This window comes from Cydia amplana, chromosome 22 (assembly GCF_948474715.1).
Source record: "Cydia amplana chromosome 22, ilCydAmpl1.1, whole genome shotgun sequence".
Taxonomy (NCBI): domain Eukaryota; kingdom Metazoa; phylum Arthropoda; class Insecta; order Lepidoptera; family Tortricidae; genus Cydia; species Cydia amplana.
The window spans coordinates 9,476,617-9,495,850 of record NC_086090.1 but is presented as its reverse complement, the minus strand read 5'-3'; the positions used below and the strand labels follow the sequence as shown (position 1 = coordinate 9,495,850).

The 19,234-nt window shown below is 39.0% G+C and overlaps 1 protein-coding gene across 1 annotated transcript in view; it reads right to left on the bottom strand.

Moving 5' to 3' along the window:
- Positions 1-990: 990 nt before the first annotated feature.
- LOC134658289 (uncharacterized) overlaps positions 991-19,234 on the bottom strand; it is a 45,451-nt gene continuing 27,207 nt past the window's right edge. Inside the window, exons 3-6 of the mRNA XM_063513898.1 lie at positions 6,527-6,672; positions 5,261-5,361; positions 4,379-4,483; positions 991-3,857 (exon numbers count right to left, since the gene is read on the bottom strand). Coding sequence (XP_063369968.1) covers positions 1,353-3,857; positions 4,379-4,483; positions 5,261-5,361; positions 6,527-6,672 — 2,857 coding nt within the window. The 3' untranslated portion in view covers positions 991-1,352. The remainder of the gene's footprint in view (positions 3,858-4,378; positions 4,484-5,260; positions 5,362-6,526; positions 6,673-19,234) is intronic.

Below are 19,234 nucleotides of genomic sequence, written 5' to 3'. Positions count from 1 at the left end.
ATATAATCGCCATATAATTTAGTGCGTGTCGAATGTAGTCGTATGATTAAAAATGGCAGCATATTAATGGTAGTTCTGTCGTGCTGACTAGGCGAAATGCTATTTCACAAAAAAACATTTTGTTCTATTTGCCGTGGATCTAAATATACGAAGATACTATGGTGGTAACACTTTTATAGGACATTCAGATATTGTTACTGCTCTACAATTGGTATTTAGACACAAATTATTCACAATTGGGGATAATATTTTAATCAACAAATAATTGAATAAAAAATTCTGATTAACTTCGTAGGATGAATAAAAATATTTGTGATTAATTATGAACAAGCAGTTTATATCCTTGTTGATTAAATTGAACATAATTTGACGGACGTAACAAAACATATAATATTTATAAATTTAATTCATGATTAAATTACTTGGACTGCAAATATGGACACGATTACACCAGCCAACATATGTGACGTTCCACGGTAAAGGCACCTTACGGCGGTCGGCGCTTACACTGTTACGAGACTCCTATACTAATGCGGTGCTACATAACACGACGTAAGCAGTAACAGCTGTAAGGTACCTTTATCTGTGGAACGTCACATATAAATGTTTTTTTAACATCAAATATGTCTGGATTCCTTATCTATGGACAGATTTGTTTGAAACAAAATGTTTATAACGATATCACATATAGTTAAAATTGTCGTTAACTTACAACTAAGTGGGTATTATACACATACCTTTATGGTGCTAAACCTATAACAAATGGCAAATCCAAGGGGGTCTATGTTACTGAATTCTCAGTCGATCCAAGGATATATAAAATATCCCAAAATGTCTGGAGCTGATTCTAAAAAGTCGTTAAATTGCAATATTTTTTTGATAATTCACCCCTAACCTTGCGAGGTATACACGAACGGGGACATAAAAATATTTTTGTTCTTAGTATCGAACGTTTTTTTAAGAAATCTTTTTGCAGTTAGGCAATGTACTGTTGGCAAAACTTCAATAAAAATAACGCTCAGTTTTCATTTATACTTGCAGGAAAAGTAAATTATTTGAAGACTTTTCCTCGTCAATATAAATGCAAAAATAGTAAAACTATCGCTAGTTCGTCACAGGGTCATAAAAAAATCACGATTTCTTATAAAAAGGCCGTAAACTTAAAAAAACGCGTATGTACATGAGGCCGTTAATGATACTTAAATATCGCATTAAACCTAAATCATTTACAATTTACATGATCGGAGAGTCAACGACTCGAGGCTCGGCAGCTCAGAAAAAAAAGAGCGTTCAAAATCAGCCTTTATTCTTCAGAAGCTAAGGTTCTCTGCCAGCGGCAGATTTATGGTGAATCAAGTTTGCGAGGGACCGTCTTCCAAAGGCCGGAACCTCACGAAGCCATCCTGAGCCACCAGCATACTGTTCCCCTCAGCTTCATTAGGGTTTATTTCATCCTGAGGCTGGGCATATGAGGCTTCATACCCGCAATTCCTCGGCGCCGGTTGAGGAGCTAACGCGCAAGGATAGCTCCTCTCGTTAGGGTCTTCGGAAAACCCGTACAAGTCTGTGGACTTAGGCCTATCAGGGAATCCGTTGTTCTTCCCTCTCTTCTGACTCCCACTGGAGTTAGCCGCGGAAGTAGATGGGGAATTCCGTCGTTGGGAACTCCTTTGACAACCTTCCCCGTAACTCCTGTTAGGGTTAAGGGTTTGAATGCCCGAGGCGTGGTAGGACGCGTTTTCCGTGTTATAATTCCCGTATTCATCAGGTATATGGGGCTGATGGTAATGATGTCCCATCGATGCGTCGTAACCCATAGTCATACAGTTCTGGACGTTCTTGTTCTTCGCTCTATGCTTCTTTCGAGGATTGCTATTCGTTCTAGAGGATACCCTGTCGTACGACATGTGTTTGAAGTTGTGCGAACTTCTGTTCGAACCACCGTTGTAGTTCTGGTTTTTGATGTCACGAATAAAGTCGCTGTTGCTGCCGTACTGTATGACATTGTATTCGTGGTCTAATGGGTCATCTCCTTGTAAGGATTGGATGGCGGGGTCGCAGTTGGAATAGTGGTCGTCGGAGGCGGATTCTATGCCGTTGTAACCAGCCATGTTTGGATGGTGTTTGATCAAATGATTGTTCACACCTTGGCTGGATGTAGCGTTGCTGGAATCCGTTGAACTGCTATGACCAGCGTTGGCTATGGAACTGTGTCCAGAATAGTTTTCAGTTCCAGAATTATTGTCGCAAGCGGCCCCGATAGTGTTCAGAAACCTCGGGTGTTCCATTGCTGGTCCCCCGCAGCAAGGATCGGGCAGGTTCGGATGATGGCCGGCCGATTCATAGATCGGCTTGCCAGTTCTTAAAGTATACGTATGTAGATTCGTATTAGTATTACAGATGGCGGGATAGTCTGATTCGAACTGCTCGTTGCTAGACCCAGCCGTGCAAGGGAACAAGCCTAAACCAGATATTTTCTGCCCGTCAGCCTTCTCATGCTGTAGAGAAGCCACGATACCGACTTTCAGACTTATGACCCAGGAGATAAGGGCTACAATGCAAATCTCGATAAGACGTAAGGAGAATTGGTAGCCCCATTGAAGCCAGTTGAATTTCGTCATATTGACTTGACTTATTCCGAAGATACCGTATATTTGAAGTGTGGCCATTAAAACGAACAGCAATGCCGTCGCCAGATTAATATGAATGGCCTGGTATAAATTCTGGAAGCCGTGTATATACGTGTGGCTTTTCTTTTGGAGAATGGACTTGAGCATTTTATATACATAGAGATAGCACAGACCTAGCGTCAAGCATGCCATGATAAATATTATTTGACAAGTTAGACCTAATACCCTTTTTTCTACTCCCTGCGGAGTCCTATAAATTGTATTACTATTTTCAAAGATATGCAACATCAGACACGAGAGGAGGTGGAGACCGCCTCCGACGATGATTGTTCTCGAACGGAACAGGAAAGAACAGCAAGTGTTCTTGAAGTTGATGCTATTGGTTAACAGGAACAGGATGGTGCATGAGAAAGCAATGCTCAGGAATATTTCTGGGACATGCAGCAGGATCTCACTAAGAAAAACTGGCAACGAATTGTTGATATTATAAGGATCGTAGCACATGTAGAATATCCTCATTAGACATACGAACACTAAGATTAAGTGTAGTATAATAAAGTAGTATTGGGTGAAGAGGTGCGTGAACTTATTATAGCATATGATCTTAAATATAGAGAATACGGCTAGGATTGTAAAAATAACTGTCGCTAAATAAATATGTACGTTCCAGGCGAAAGGCCAGGTGACGCCTGCTCTCTGCACTGGTCCATTCTTCGAGTCCTGCTTCAGATTCTTCTTATCCAAATTGACGTTGGCTAGATTATGGTATCTTTCCGTGGACATTTCTGGATCTTTGAGATCGAAATGCACAGTCGTCGCTGGTGTGAATTCGTCGTTTCTGCTCTCGTTTCTATCTTTATTAGTCGAGTATTGGAGGTTTCTTCTAGTATTCGTTTCTCCGTTTTGGTCGACGATTAGAGGTCTATCTAGGTTGTTCATTTCGGGGTCCAGGACGGCAAGGACTGAGCCTTCAGTGGAGCTGTCTCTGTTGGCGTCGCTGAGGGTGACACCTTCTTTGGTGACGTAGACGTCACTCTTGGAGGTTTTCTCTGTGTGCTGAGGTTTGGCGGTGACGGTCCTGAGGAGGACGTCGGGTATGTCTTCCTTGCGTCCGTTCGAGCCGGAGAGGATGCGAGAGATGGTGGGGATGTTGAGGGAGTTTGGCACGAAGTCTGTGAAGTTGGCCTGGTCCGAGCCATGCTTTATGTCGCTGTCTAGTTCTTCAGGCTGAAAGGAGAAGAAAATCAAGTTTATATACGAGTGTAAGAAAGTTTTTGATCTCGCAAATAGTAAACGTTAGGAAATTTCGTTAGGTAATAAATTAATAATTCGTCTGGGCCTTCTAAGTACTAATTTAAGACTATTTTTGTTGTTTTGAGTAAGTCAATCCTTATATAGTCTACAGCCAATTTGCCTATTTGAATTTTCCACTTCCGTAAACTAATAATGGGTCTATATTTGGCATAAATACCAATTCAATTTCCGAATATATTATGGCTTCGTATTATTAAATCTAACTTGTAAATCGCACGTGAACAATGCAAAATACTTAATACGAACTTATCTGGCTTCAGTAAAACGTTTCTATACCTCAAGCAACTAGTATGTTAACCCCAAGATCCTTCTTTATATGGCTTGAGTCAATCACCTAACCCTTCCCAATGGAATGTCGACTTTATGGTGAAGCCACTGGGTCTCATTTGCGTTAAACAATAGGGGGCGGTATAGTATGTCAAGGGAATACATACCTTATGGCTAGGTGTGTTGAGTGGTTTTTTCTTCTGCGGCTCGATGCCGGCCGGCGGGAGGGGCGGCGCGGGCGGGGGTGCTGGTACTTGAGGCGACGAGGTCTCCTACAATGATGATTGATTTGTAAGGGTTTGTAGCAGATTTGGAGTAATGGTTTTGGGATAAAGACGTCGTAGTATTGCCGTTTGGGGGACGCATTTGCATTTTACGTGCGCTTGGAGAAAAGGGTATGATGTATGACGAATTCTGTTTCTTTTATTGACATCTTCAGTTGAATGATGCGGTTTTTATTAACGACGGCAGAGTAGGAGGCAGTTAAGAATTTAAACAGAACTAAATACCATACAATCTTGCACATAGGAAGGTGATGGGTTATGGCATTATGGCCCCCTGGTTAAGGCAAAATATTAGTATGAAAATCAGAGTTTGAATTATGACTATTACATGGTTTGTTGCACACGAGGACGTGTGACAGTCAGGACCGCCGTGTCGAAGCGCAGGTGATATTTAATGCAATTCTTTTCTTGCTGTTGTTGTTTTGTGATCGTCACGAATAAAAATCTTTTATCTTATCTCAATTAAAATAATAGGGCGTTTATTAATATAAATATTTATATCTATTCTATATAAATATATATAGGATCTATTGAGGGTGCGCCATGTTGCGGAATTTCACTGGAACTAATTTTTTCATACTACACTGAATTGTCACCCTATACATGAGAATAACAGCGCCCTCTTGACAATTATCATATATTACTGGTCAGGCTATATCTTGTAATTATTTATGAACCCGGTCGGCGTCAGCGTCAAGCGTTCCGTGCAGGTGCACGCCTGGAATGTGCGTTCCGTGGCCTCGTGTTACTGCTGTTATGTCTTACCTGTCCTGGAGGCCTGATGGGTATCCTCTCGTGGCCTGGCCCGAGGGACGGAGGGGGGATAGGCCTCCGGTTAAGGTAGTTGTTCCCGTCTGTGTTCGTGCCTGGAATACAGAAATATGTCAAGTTAGATTGTTTGATTAAAGTATTAGCTAGGTATTTTCAGTAAAGTTTATGATAGAGCGGAAGATATTTGTTGTTAGTTTTGAAGCATCCTTAAGAAATCGACCTGTTACACTGCTCTGTCATGGCTCCTCTACACGATGGGGCAGCGCCGGCCACTCCAAGGGACGCAGCCATGCGGTAGAATGAGATAGCAATATCACTTGCTCCCTCTAACGCATAAATGCGTCCCTTGGAGTAGTTGGAGTGGCCGGCGCTGGCCCATCGTGGAGGAGCCTTCACACACAATGGCCATATAAATCCGGAACGACAAAAAACAGCATCTTAATTTTTTTTCTACTCCAGCACTTAAATGTGTCAATTAAATGACTGACAGTGATATCTAAAGCAATGTCATTTGAATGCTTTGTCTATAGGCTCATAAGATGACTGCTAGCAGTCATCTTATGAGTATAATACAACTGCTTTATTTTTTTTAAAGATACAAGTTCCGATCATCTTGATTGAAAGAGGTATGTTTTCATTTACAATTATATCTTTTTTTTTTTTTAATAATAACTCAAATTTTTTTAAATAATAACTCTTTTTTTTAATAATAACTCTTTTTTTTTAATAATAACTTTTTTTTTTTTTTTTTTTTTTTTTTTTTTTTTTTGCTGCAGCTGTCATAGAAAAAGTAATGTATGCAACAGCTCATAATTGGTTCTTAAAATTCTCGGGTCTTTTTTTACAAAACTCGACTACGTCTCGTTTTGTAACTTCGACCCTTGAATTTTAAGAACCCTTATTATATCACTGTTGCATAAACTACTATTGGATGATATCCCATATCCCATCATTATCCATCCATCGATGGACGATTGGACGTGCACCGGTTGATGAAGATATTGATGATTATAACTCAAAAACGTAGCATACTCGTAAGACATACAGATATCTAAAGGTTTGAAGAGTAACGAAGAACAGCACTCCTGTTGGTCACAACCCTTATCCCTTATGGCTCTGCCACATTTCGCGGTGGCGGCAAGCGGCAGCGAAACGGCGACGAGTCTCCATGATTGAAAGCGTCTCACTTTGACGTAGGTATAATCGCTTGCCGCCTTGCTTCTTAGACAAGCAGTCGAGAAGAAGAAAAGACCACTTTACCTCTAAGTGTAGGCTTGTCAGCGAACGGGTTCCTGTACTCGGGGGGCAGCGGGGGTGTGAAGAAGGCGCGGTTGGGGGGCGCGTAGGAGGGCACCGCGCCATCGCCCACCCGCGCCAGCACCGCCGCGCCGTAGTTCTGTGGCGGCCTGTTAACAAGGGAGTGGTTAGTCTATGGCACAAAAAAGTATACTTCTTCAAAAAAGAAGAGTGAAGAGTTTTAAACGCCACCCATGGAGATACAATCTCAGTGCAGATCATTTTGAACACCTGGCCCGCTTATTATATAGTTACTTCTTCTGCCGACAGTACAAATGTACATAAGCTACAGTAACTACTTGTGCTTATCATAAGGCCGTTTGCTTGTTCGCCACCAATGACATAAAAATATGATGAAAGTAATTTGTACGTAACTGAGGAAATTAAATGATTTGAGTAGGTACTCTTAGTTTCTCTAAATGATAATATCAGAATGGAAAGTTCGCGCTATTTGAATCATAACATATTAATGAAGAAAATACGTAATACCTACCTAATACCCCACATCTAATGAAATAAATCTAAGGTTTGTAAGTTTTTAATTTCCATTTCGTTTTAAAAAGGCACCCAAGCGCCTGCCATTAATAGTGCTCCTCTCAATCCAGCGAGTTAATAAAACACGAAAAGAACCAGCCAAATGGGATTTTAAAGTGGAATCTATCAAGTCCGAATTAAACCGATCGCCAGCAGATCCTACGGATAAGGTCTTCACAGTGTACAAGCGAGACATCGCTATATACCTACATAGCACTATTTCGCTTACATGCCGAAGCGTCGTGCGGAACCGCATCAGTGTGATAACCGCGTAACTAGCCATGTATTCCGCCTCTGTGGTGGAGCGCGCGATTTGGGCGTCATCACCAACGTAACTTGACCGAGAGATCCGGTAAAAAGTATCCATTAGAGAGGCATACTTATACTGGTTTTGAGAAAGTAAAAAGCTTGTTTGGTGATTGGATAGAGTAGAGTACCAAACAGAATGATTGATGTTAGATGGCCTCGGCAATTGCCATCTTGCAGGTGAGCCAATTTATACTACCTTTTTACGCTAAAATCATGATCCTAGCCTGACCTGACCTAAATAGGTTAAGTATAGGTAGTACCTATACTACTACCTATACTTAACCTGTAGTACCTATACCTATTAGGTACGGCGAGAGCATTAAACGTAGAGTGAAACTTCAGTAGAAAAGGTTTGCGACATACGCTGAGGAACCGATTTAAACGGTGAATCTTGAATCATGAAATGAGTTGAATTTTAGTCGATCTACTAAATACTATTCTACATGTAAAGAGTTTCGTTACTTTAGATATTCACACATAACGCACATCCTAAACCTAGAGGAAAAAAGATTGTATAAGACATCTATTTCAGTTTATAGTTTATGATTGAAAGACTATTCTTCAAATGCTGTAAGTGTTGAGGAAGGAGTTGAAATTCAACCCCAAACTGGGTAAACATGGAGTTGAAAATTATTAACGACTTCATCGGTGGATTAGGCTGGTTCCGTAAGGGCGAAGGAGTGAAAACCGTCCTGTAGTCACAATAATTATATTTAATCAAAAGCACAATGAATTAGCACATATTTAAGGTGGAAATGTGTAGTGTATGTTTTTATGGTTTCCATGGCAACGGAATAAAGTTTAGTTCCGTTGGACTTGCCAACGAATATTTCGAACAAACGAAATTCAACCCAATTAAAAACAAAACTAATTTCGATTCAAACTTCCTTAGCTATAATTTTGTATGGTGGGCCTAAAGACCTAACTTTCAAGTAGGCCGTTTCTAAATTACTCTGTGTATAATATAAACATGAAGCCAAGTATCGTTTGGCAAGCCAACTTAGATTACACCGGTCTAATGTTAGGTAATGATCCGCAAATGCCAAGTATTCGCCATAAAAAGCTTGTAAAGATATATCGGAGCGGCCAAGATGCTCACAAAATCTGAACACGTCTCTATTGAAGTCTATTGTCAAGGCGCTATCGCTAAAGTGCGTGTTCCGATATTTTTGAGCAACTCGGCCGCTTCGATATATCTGATGGCGAATGTATAGTGTATACATACATATAGGTAAGTTATGTATTTATTTACTCGTAAGCTTACGTGATCCTTCCGTGTTAAAGTTACAGATATATCGGAGCGGCCAAGGTGTTCACAAATCTCTCACATATCTGAATAATGTCTCTATTATCAAGACTAAAGTGAATGCTCAGATATTTTTAAGCACCGTGGCCGCTCCGATATATCTAATGGCGACTGCACTATTTATTTATTTACCTATCCACAAACACAAGCTTTAGGTACTGAACTATAACCGCGAAAATCGTAGTTCGCAAATTGCGGGCATCTTTCTCTGTCAATTACGCCTTCATTGGAGTAAAGTAAAAGAGAAAGATCCCCGCAATTTGCGAATTTCGGTTTTCGCGGTAGGCCCTCTGAGCTTGCTGTGGAACTAAATCAATGTGTAGGTATAAGATTGATAATACATAACTTATTTGGAAATGTGATAGAATACATACAGAATACCCGTATCTTATCTTATCTTAATCTTAATAACTTTGAACGAGCAATTCTTGTATATTTATTTATTTATATGTAGGTATATATATTTCGGGGATCTCGGCAACGGCATTAACTATTTCGATGAAATTTGCTATATAGGGGTTTTCGGGGGCGATAAATCGATCTAGCTAGGTCTTCTCTCTGGGAAAACGCGCATTTTTGAGTTTTTGTATGTTTTCCGAGCAAAATCGGTCTCCCAGATATTTACCTAATAACTGAGTTGCGTCAAGACATCATGAAACCACAGACTATATTGTGGTGACATTATATAACCACAAGATCTAGATTAGGCACAGACGTTGTGACATAGCCGTCATAACACTAATATTACTTTTTCTCAAACATGCAATGAAATGTCGTCGCTCCGGGCGTTATATCAGGCTTCGAAGTATCACGTTTAGGGCGGAGCAACTCCAGAGAACTGTAAAGGAATTTCATACGAAATTGAAGGCCTAGGCCGGGAAGTAATTTTTTTTTAAATTCTAATGTAAACATGGGGTCTGTGTCCATGAACAGACTAAACAGCCGAATTATATATTTTTTTTTATATTTTTGGTGAATGAATGGTTATCGGACCAAAATATCCGTGTTAACGCCTGTTATACACGAACGTACTGATATTAAGAATACGAATCTGTATGATTCAATGTGTAGATGAATAAATTTAAAATTTTGTCTATACGTAAGTCACCAGAGACCATAGACAATACCTATTTAAAATCCTCTGCATTTATTTTATTTATAGAAATTGAGATTCTTATTATCAGATTGTGTATAATGGCCCTAATAAGGTCTATTCGAACACTACACACGCGAAATACGGACGACTTCCGTAAAAAAAAAAACAATTATGGCGTGATTGGAAGAAAAATTAAAAAACTTTTGTTGTGAAGTTGGATTTTTATTATAAAGATTATAAATTTGTTTTTTTGAGTGGTGTATTTTTTTATTTCATTGCATGTTTGAGAAAAGCACTATACTTGCCTAGCCGTGAAAAGGTCTTGCCGGCTTCGTATCACTATCCGGCCTCCCTACGGTCGGCCGGCTATACCTACTCACCCGGCAAGCCCTTCTTTCCCGGCGTCTGCAGTAATGTACTATTCCTTGCGGTTTTGCCTGAGGCCTATGAAACAGAAACGCAATTCCAATTGGGTTGGCCGGTCGAAGTAGGTATTTAGCAGAATCTAAAAATGTGTAAAAAAAAATGTATGCCCTGGATGCCAGCCCTTTAAGCCAAATCTTATAGAAAAAGGGGCAAGCTAGGATGGCGCCATCTATGCAAACCTTTGACAGTTTCCAACCCCATTTCGATACCCTAACTTCGCAGTCGTACCTTTAGTAGGTTACGCGGAAAAATTGGTTGTATATTAACGACTTTATGTCTGTGCGCTACGGTACTAATTACAACAAAAAAAATCTCCGTAATTAGTACGATTGTGAACTAGGGTAGGTCATAAAAATCCAATGTAAATGAAAGTATCTTTTAACCAAAGTGGTAACATTTTACAAAGTACCTCATGATTGGCACGAAAAAGTAACAGATGGCTAAAGAGGTTGAAAGACTGAAAGTGCTAACCATTGGTAGGGTGTCAATAATAGGGTAGTGTTACCCTATTGCCAGAGTTGTTAAATGACGTAGGTACTTATATAAACTGATTCCTTGTAGGTATGTACAGTCACGCTCCGGGAATGTTACGCCGTTTAGGGTCCTAGCTAAATTGGTTGTTCCATACTTACGCTATGGAATGTCCAATTTAGCTAGAACCCTAAATGGCGTAACAATCACGGAGCGTGACTGTACCTATAGGTGTATGTAGATCTGGCTTTACATTTTACATAGTTTTGCTTTAATAGTTTAAAGTTTTCAACAAAAATAATCAATGTATTTATAATTTTGCTCACGAACTTCAGCCTAAAAAGAAAAAACGAATCAATTCAGGTCTCAAATAACCTATTCGCCCTTGAACAATAAAATTCCAATCGTTCTTAAATCTAAAAGAATACCAATAATAACATGAAAGAAGCCAATTCAATTGAAAGCGAAACCAATATGCAAGATTGTTTTGCTTTGATCAAACTTTAATATCTTGTGATGTGATCTCTTTGTAGTTTGTACTATCAACATGGTCAGGGTCAATGACCTGAAACGGCATTAGAAGTTTAAAAAACTTATCTTGATATGACATTTACTTGTATCTATGTACCTACCTCGCTCATACTTGTATAACTAGGTAAGTAACTACTATCCGCTCGCGACTTCGTTAGCGTAGAAATTGTGAAATACATTCAACTCAATTTTCATATCTAGAAATTAAACGGTTTAGACGACAACGGTTTAACTCACTAAGGGCCACTTGCACCACCCCACTAACCCGGGGTTAAGCAGTTAAAGCGTTAACCAAGTGTCAAATTGTACTGGTAACCATGGTAACTCCGGGTTTAACCGGGTAACTCCGGGTTAGAGGAATGGTGCAAGTGGCGTTAATAAGTTTAAAATATGTCTCACGAAAGTTTAACGTCGATTATATCTAGAAATTGTTGTTGAGCTTCTCAACATTTGAAGAAAATTATTCTTAGGTCCTAATTTCGCCGGTTTAGGCCGTTCATTATCTTTTAAAATCTATATAACAGTACTTATTTACAATTAGGTATATTTAGACTAGCTTCTGCCCGCGACTTCGTCTGCAGGAATAATGATGATTGGTAAAAACTACCTTATGTCCTTCCACGGGCCTCAATCTATCTCCATAGAAAATTTCATATGAGTCGGTTAATGGTTAGCGTGAAGAGGAAACAGACAGACATACATAATTACTTTCGCATTTATAATTAACTAGCGACTCGCCTCGGCTTCGCACCGCACGGGTTAACAAATTATACATAAAACTTCCTCTTTAATCACTCTAGCTATTTAAAAAGAATCTATAAGGGTTCCGTTTTTTGCCATTTGGCTACGGAACCCTAAAAACCGCATCAAGATCCGTTGCGTAGTTTTAAAGATCTAAGCATACATAGGGACAGACAGACAGCGGGAAGCGACTTTGTTTTATACTATGTTAATTAATAAGGATTGGTATGCACTGCAAACTGCAAATAATGCGAAATGTTTAAAATTCGAATGCACTGCATTTGCAATTTAAATCTGCATACGTTCCCGCGTTGTTATGTAGTGCAATGTTATTGCATGTTATGCATTCTAGATAGACTGAGGGCTAAGAAAACTCTCTAAGTGATTGGAGTAGAGCCCGTACCATGAGTTACTGACAGTGTCAAATCAAAACTGACCTTATACGCTATTGAGAACGTAATTTACTTTCTATATACGCTTGCACTAATATGCGAGTACGAACGAGATGCATAGAAAGTAAATAACGTTCTCGATTGCGTTTATGTCAGTGCCAAACTGGTGGTAGGCACATAGAACATTATTTGTACGGCGTTCAGCGCACCAATGTAAGAGCGTTTTCCCATTGTCTGATCCGATACCATAGTATTTCGTAGTATCGGATGTAGGATCCGATATCGACATCCGATAATGTCGGTCCGATAGCCGACGGGGGTCCGACATGTCTAAAATCGATTCGCGTCTATCGAATGGCGTCTATGAGAAAAACAGCTGCTAGCTAGATAGAGAGTGCCCTACGGCATCAAGTCCGCCTATTTTACATTAAGTTTTAACATTTTTTTATCAATACCTGATTTCTTATATGAATAAATAAATGCAGAAAAACACATATTTTATACATTTGACATCTATTCGATATCGGATCTGTAAAAACGCTCTAAGGCTGCCTTACCACTAAGGAGATGATGAGCGGAGAAAGGAGACGTGCGTATAAAAACACGCTTCAATTATCTTTGACCGTAAGCGTCATTGTAGACTTGTCGCTTATACAGTCGCCATCACATATATCAGAGCGGCCGAGGTGCTCAAAAATATCTGAACACGCACTTCAACTCCTTGACAATAGAGGCGTGTTCAGATATTTGTGAGAACCTCGGCCGCTCTGATATATCTGTAGGCGACTGTACGTTTGCAAAAATGTGTCGCTCTCAGTTGACCCAGCCATAACAATAGTTTGGCTAATGACAGACGTCTGACCAGACATATACAAATAGACCCATAAAACTACCTACAACTAAAGCCAATGACCTTTAAAACAACCATAACTAGGTCTACACGCCTACATTCTATTACATCTCCACCAGTATACCTTGACCCCCGATTTTAAAGAAATCGTATGAAGAGAAGGGTCATCACGGTTGTATGGAAATGTCAAAAATTGGCATACTGCCCGAGCCCATTCAGTGAGTTTATTTTCGGGATGTACACAGCATTTTAATGAATCCTTTCGTGCATAAATATGTATACTATTTTTAACCTTAAACCCTTGATATAAGGCTTACGTGTACATGTAAGTAGAAAAAGACGTAGTTCAGACAAGATGCGAATGGAACGCCTAAGGTTTAACTACAGGGCTTTAAAGCCATGGTTTTAAGGGCTATTTTTAAATGGATGGTAATGGATACGACTTGGTATGAAGTGTTTATATTAGCGTATCCGTTTAGCATTAATTGTTAATGCACATTTGCATGGGACGAGTGTGTGTTTTCAAAATTGTTTTTAGAAATCTGCCAGTAAATTTTATATATAAACCCAATGATTACCTTAAAAAAATGGATTAGGTATTATACAATTTTTCGTGCCCATTTTTCAGTAAAAAAAAAATCTACCACTATATCTTTGGTAAAAATTAAAAATCCCATAAAAAAAACTACAATACAACATAAATCACGAATATACGAAAAAATCCAATTCAATTTCAACAACAATAGCTAAAACTATTGAATTGTAACATAATAAAATCACTAAATTTATTTTTTCTATCAATTCTAAAATAATACCTTACCATTAGTTTCGCTACTCGCCGACAGATGGCGCTAATAGTATAACGCATCCGCGTTGCGACACATTCTAATAAGGATAAGGGGCGTCTATTATTTGATCAAAAGGAAATATTTTCCCATGAACAAGTGACACGTAAGGTTGTAAAAAAATCTGTCAATAATAAGTTGGTAAAAATATATAACTGCGCGAAATTCGCGCATACATATTGACTATATTGAGTAAGACAATTTTACTGTTTCATGTAGCGTTTCCAATAATTCATACGTAGGTGCGTTAGTTTTCGTCCAGCTCTAGTTTTCGTCCACTTGAGGAAATTTGAATATAAACCTACATTGCTGCAAAAATTTATACGTACCTATTGCAATCCTTAATGTCAAAACAATATATCTATCTACATAAAAATTATATTTCGCAAGTAGAAAATGAAAAATCAAATATATTATTTGCGAATCTGTCAAGTGGACGAAAACTAGAAATTGGACGGAAACTAGCGGAATGACCCTATCTTATTTTTTAAGCATAACAAATTATCTGTACATGTTAAGGGACGCGGTTCTGAAAACAGCTCGTTATAACCGTATCAGGTGTTAAATGTCCGCTGTAATTATACATTTACGACCACAATCCTCTCCCAACATGATCCTATTGTAAGGACATTTAGTCGATGCGAGAACTCGCATGCGAGTTTCATTACATTGCGGGTTTTGATCGGTCGGTTGAATTGGACGTAACCAACAGTCCGCAATGTAACTAAAATCGCGTACGAGTTCGCGCGCCGTCTAAATCAGCCCTAAAAATACAAATTTCACGGGCTTAGCGAGTTTTTTGTTATGACAGCAGATTCAGAGTTTCAATTCCAAGTAAGCTCACGTGTCAGTGATTGAAAAATGACGTCATTTTATTGTTTTTGTTTTGCCGAATTATATGGAAATGGCGGAGGGTAGTTTTAAATTGTTTTTCTGTTTCATAACAGGGGAGCTCATTTTGGGGCTGTGATAAATTGTTTTAGGAAGGAAAATGTAGATTTTAAGAGTTATATTTGGGAAGGAAGCTTAGTTGATAATAACTTTAGCAAAATATATATTTACAAGTTTTTATTAGTGGCATTATTTGCTTGATTTTATCGTTCAGGAGCCCGATGTAGATTTAAAAATTTGTTATGGTTATGATACGACCTCGAAGATCGATTATTGATGAATTCGAATAGAATAGAATAGAATAATACGACCGCCACGGCTTTACACGGGTTAACAAATTATACATAAATCTTCCTCTTGAATCACTCTATCGAATTGAATCAAACCGCATCAAAATCCGTTGCTTAGTTTTAAAGATCTAAGCATACATAGGGACAGACAGCGGGAAGGGACTTTCTTTTATAGGTACTACATAGTATGTCGTGATGGGATTTCCGCAAGTAACGCCCGATTGTATTAATTATTTGGTCTCCATATATTTTTATATAGCAGCGAATTTATTATTATGATAAGGCGGTTTAGCTTTCGTTAAAGTCACGCGAGAGAACGCAACTCTGCCAGTCTATAGCGGGTATATTACTTCAGTACTTCAAAGTTACATTATACAGCTATAACTCAAACTAAGTACTTGTTATAATTCACGTGACTCCTGTACTTGAAGCTACAAAGTTCCGTGAAATTGTTCTTACCGGGATTATGTTAATTGCCAGCGCCGAGTGAATACTTTCCGGGTTCCCGTGGTTACGCTGACAGTTTAATCTTTTGAGGTTATGTTTACTAAGCCCGACTGACTGAAGAGATCAAGAATTGGATACGTGAAAACCGGCCTAGTGCGAGTCGGACTCGCCCACCGAGGGTTCTGTACTTTTTAGTATTTGTTGTTATAGCGGCAACTGCAGAAATACATCATCTGTAAAAATTTCAACTGTCTGGTTTATGAGATACAGCGTGGTGACAGACAGACAGACGGACAGAGGAGTCTTAGTAATAGGGTCTCGTTTACCCTTTGGGTACGGAACACTAAAAAGTAAGCTAACTTCAAGTAAGCACTTTCAGCGACTGACTATATCTATGCATCTTATAACTTATAAAACAAAGTCCCCCACCGCGTCTGTCTGTCTGTCTGTATGTATGTTCGCGATAAACGACTGAACGGATTTTCGAGCGGTTTTCACCTATCAATAGATTGATTCTTGAGGAAGGTTATGTGTGTAATTTGTTAAGGTTTACCCGTGCGAAACCGGGGCGGGTCGCTAGTATATGTATAAACGAAACTCGGTACATTTTGGATTTCGAAAAACGGTCCATACGGCTAGCACTTATCTAACATATATCACTGAAAGATATCTCTTCTCCTTAAATATACCCCGATCGCAGCTTTGAATATCATCCAATATACAATTTACCTACTGCTATCAAAAAAAGTCGTGATTGGTCATTAAAAGTTTTAATTGGCTGAAATTAAATTCTGTCTTTTGTCTTTTATAAATAGAATAGAATAGTTTACTCGTAAACACACAGACAATACACATAATTACACAAAAATAACATAGTAAAAAATTAAGTGTCACGAAATGGCCCCATCTCGGCATGATAGGCCCCGGTATTTGAGAAACGTATTCATACGTAACTCAAATACCTCCGGTATTCGATAACAAAGCAATCAGTCATATAAGGTAAACAAAAACACGTTTTGTTTAATCCCAATTAGCTTTGAAACCCGACACCATAAGTTTCCTATTATCAAAATGCCGTAAATTCTCTTAAAAAACATGGCGGTTAATGTCTAAAATACGGTGTTGAAATGTTTTCTCTTCAATTAAAACGATCAATCAGGTTGGAAAAGTTTGGAATATTCGACGTAATTGAATGTCGCTAAATCGAGGCCTAATCGATTACAAGATAAATTCTATAAATAAGTACATATTAGCAGAGAGTGTTAGGTAATGAAGACTGACAATCAGTACGAAGCTATTATGTGATAAAGTCCCAAAAACCGAAACGATCTTGTTTAATGCCTGCCGCTTCTTTCTGTTATTTCTCTATATACATACGCGACATCATTTCCATCTTCATCACTTAGATGGTTGGCACTGTTAGCAGTCCTCAACTGTACGTTTCTCCAGAAACTTCGAGCCTTGCATAACTAAACTAGGTATGAAATGAAATACCGCGATTTTCGGCCGATACGACCCGCAAACCTTCAAGAAAAGATCGTACTCCCATTTTAGAGGCCGACAACTTGCAACCCCAGGGGTTGCAGGTGTCCATGGGCGACGGTTATTGCTTACCATCAGGCGATTCGTCCGCTCGTTTGCCTTTGCCTCCTATATCATAAAAACACAGACTTTAATCTCACTTTGTCGAATCGCATTGTCAAATTACTACATAGTACATATAAAACAAAGTCGCTTCCCGCTGTCTGTCTGTCCCTATGTATGCTTAGATCTTTAAAACTACGCAACGGATTTTGATGGGTTTTTTTTATAGATAGAGTGATACTAGAGGAAGGTTTATGTATAATTTGTTAACCCGTGCGAAGCCGGGGCGGGTCGCTAAAGTTACTAATAAAATACGCATTAAAAAGTCGCTGACGGTCATTTGCTACAAGTTTCTTCAAAACCACAACTTTTCTATACAATATATTATGCAGTTGCAATTGTTAAGTCTATTTCCTTTTAAGCAAATTTGAAAGAAAAGAACAGGCGGTAGGGTAAAGTTTCCAACGACTTCCAAAAGGGCTTTATGCGTATTGAATTTTAAAGAGACTTAGGTCGTTCTAGAATAGACAGAACGCCGAAAGTTCCTATTGTGTCCAATCTATTGTCCCGATTGTTATTGAATTTGAGGTTGAAAAGCGCCAACTTGCGTTCATTTGAGTAAAAAGTGTAAGAGGGAAGAAAGGGAACAGGGTTCGAGCAATCAATTTTATACGGGATGGCCCAAAAATACGTTGACAACGTTTTTTCTAATTATTTTCTTAAGTACTTACGTAACTAGTACAAAATAAGTTAAAAATTAAAACTACTCTTTTTATGCAATAAAAATTAATTGTCTTCAAAATAGCCTCCTTTCACTTTGATACACAAACGCAAACGTTTGTTAAAATTTTCATCTAAATGCCGCAGCTCCTCCAAGGATATTTTTACCCATTCTTTGGTAAGTGTTGCTTTTAGAGCGATTACACTTTTGTGTTTAGTAGCGCAGGCCCTTGTCTCTAAGATTGACCACTAACTATAATCCATTGGATTTAGATCAGGCGAGTCGGATGGCCACTCTTTTGAACTTATGAATCCGGGAATTTTAGCAGTGGTGCAGAGATAACAACGTATTTTTGGGCCACCCTGTATAACATCACTCCCTTACGAGTTTCCCGTTCAGGGTGTTTCCAGATTCACGCACACTGAGTCAGAATGATTGATATAGAAATGTATTGTCATGGTTACTTAACGGATTTCATCTTGGTTTAACTCGATGCGTACAGGACAAGTACTTAAGTCTTTTTCCTCGCGTTGTCCCGGCATTTTGCCACGGCTCATTCCCATGACCCGTGAATTCCCATTGGGGCTGATTCCCATTGTCAAGGGGACCCCAGGCTCCCGCCTGGGGTCCCCTTGATAACTAATCCGAAGAACTGACGTAGGCACTACTTTTTACGAAAGCAACTGCCATCTGACCTTCCAACCCAGAGGGTAAACTAGGCCTTATTGGGATTAGTCCGGTTTCCTTACGATGTTTTCCCTCGCCGAAAAGCGACAAAATAAAATTACAAAGTCTATTATCAAAGTAGCTTTAACTGTTATTGCTATTTTATGAAGTCCTGCAACAAAAACAACTTATAATTTAATGGACCCTCACTTTGTTAATCTCGAAATTAGCTCATTAACTTAAAACGTTAATCGTCCCGTTAAAGTTAAATACCGTTTATGGGGTACGTAAAAAGTTTTCCGAGCGATTTATGTTATGGACTCGTAAAATTCGCATAAAATTATTATCATTATACGATTACTCGTAAGTAGGGCAAGCGCGTTGAAGAAATCGCAGAAAATAGGTCATGCATAAGTAGATAAACCTTTTTATAAATCTCAGGGGGCTTAGTCAAGACTGCCAAGAGCAATCGAACACCGACGAAAGCCAAACGAAAAGAAAAAATGTATCGGGATGACGGATAACGACGTCAAAAACGCATCTTAAGTACTAAAGTGTTCAGGGACCTGAGG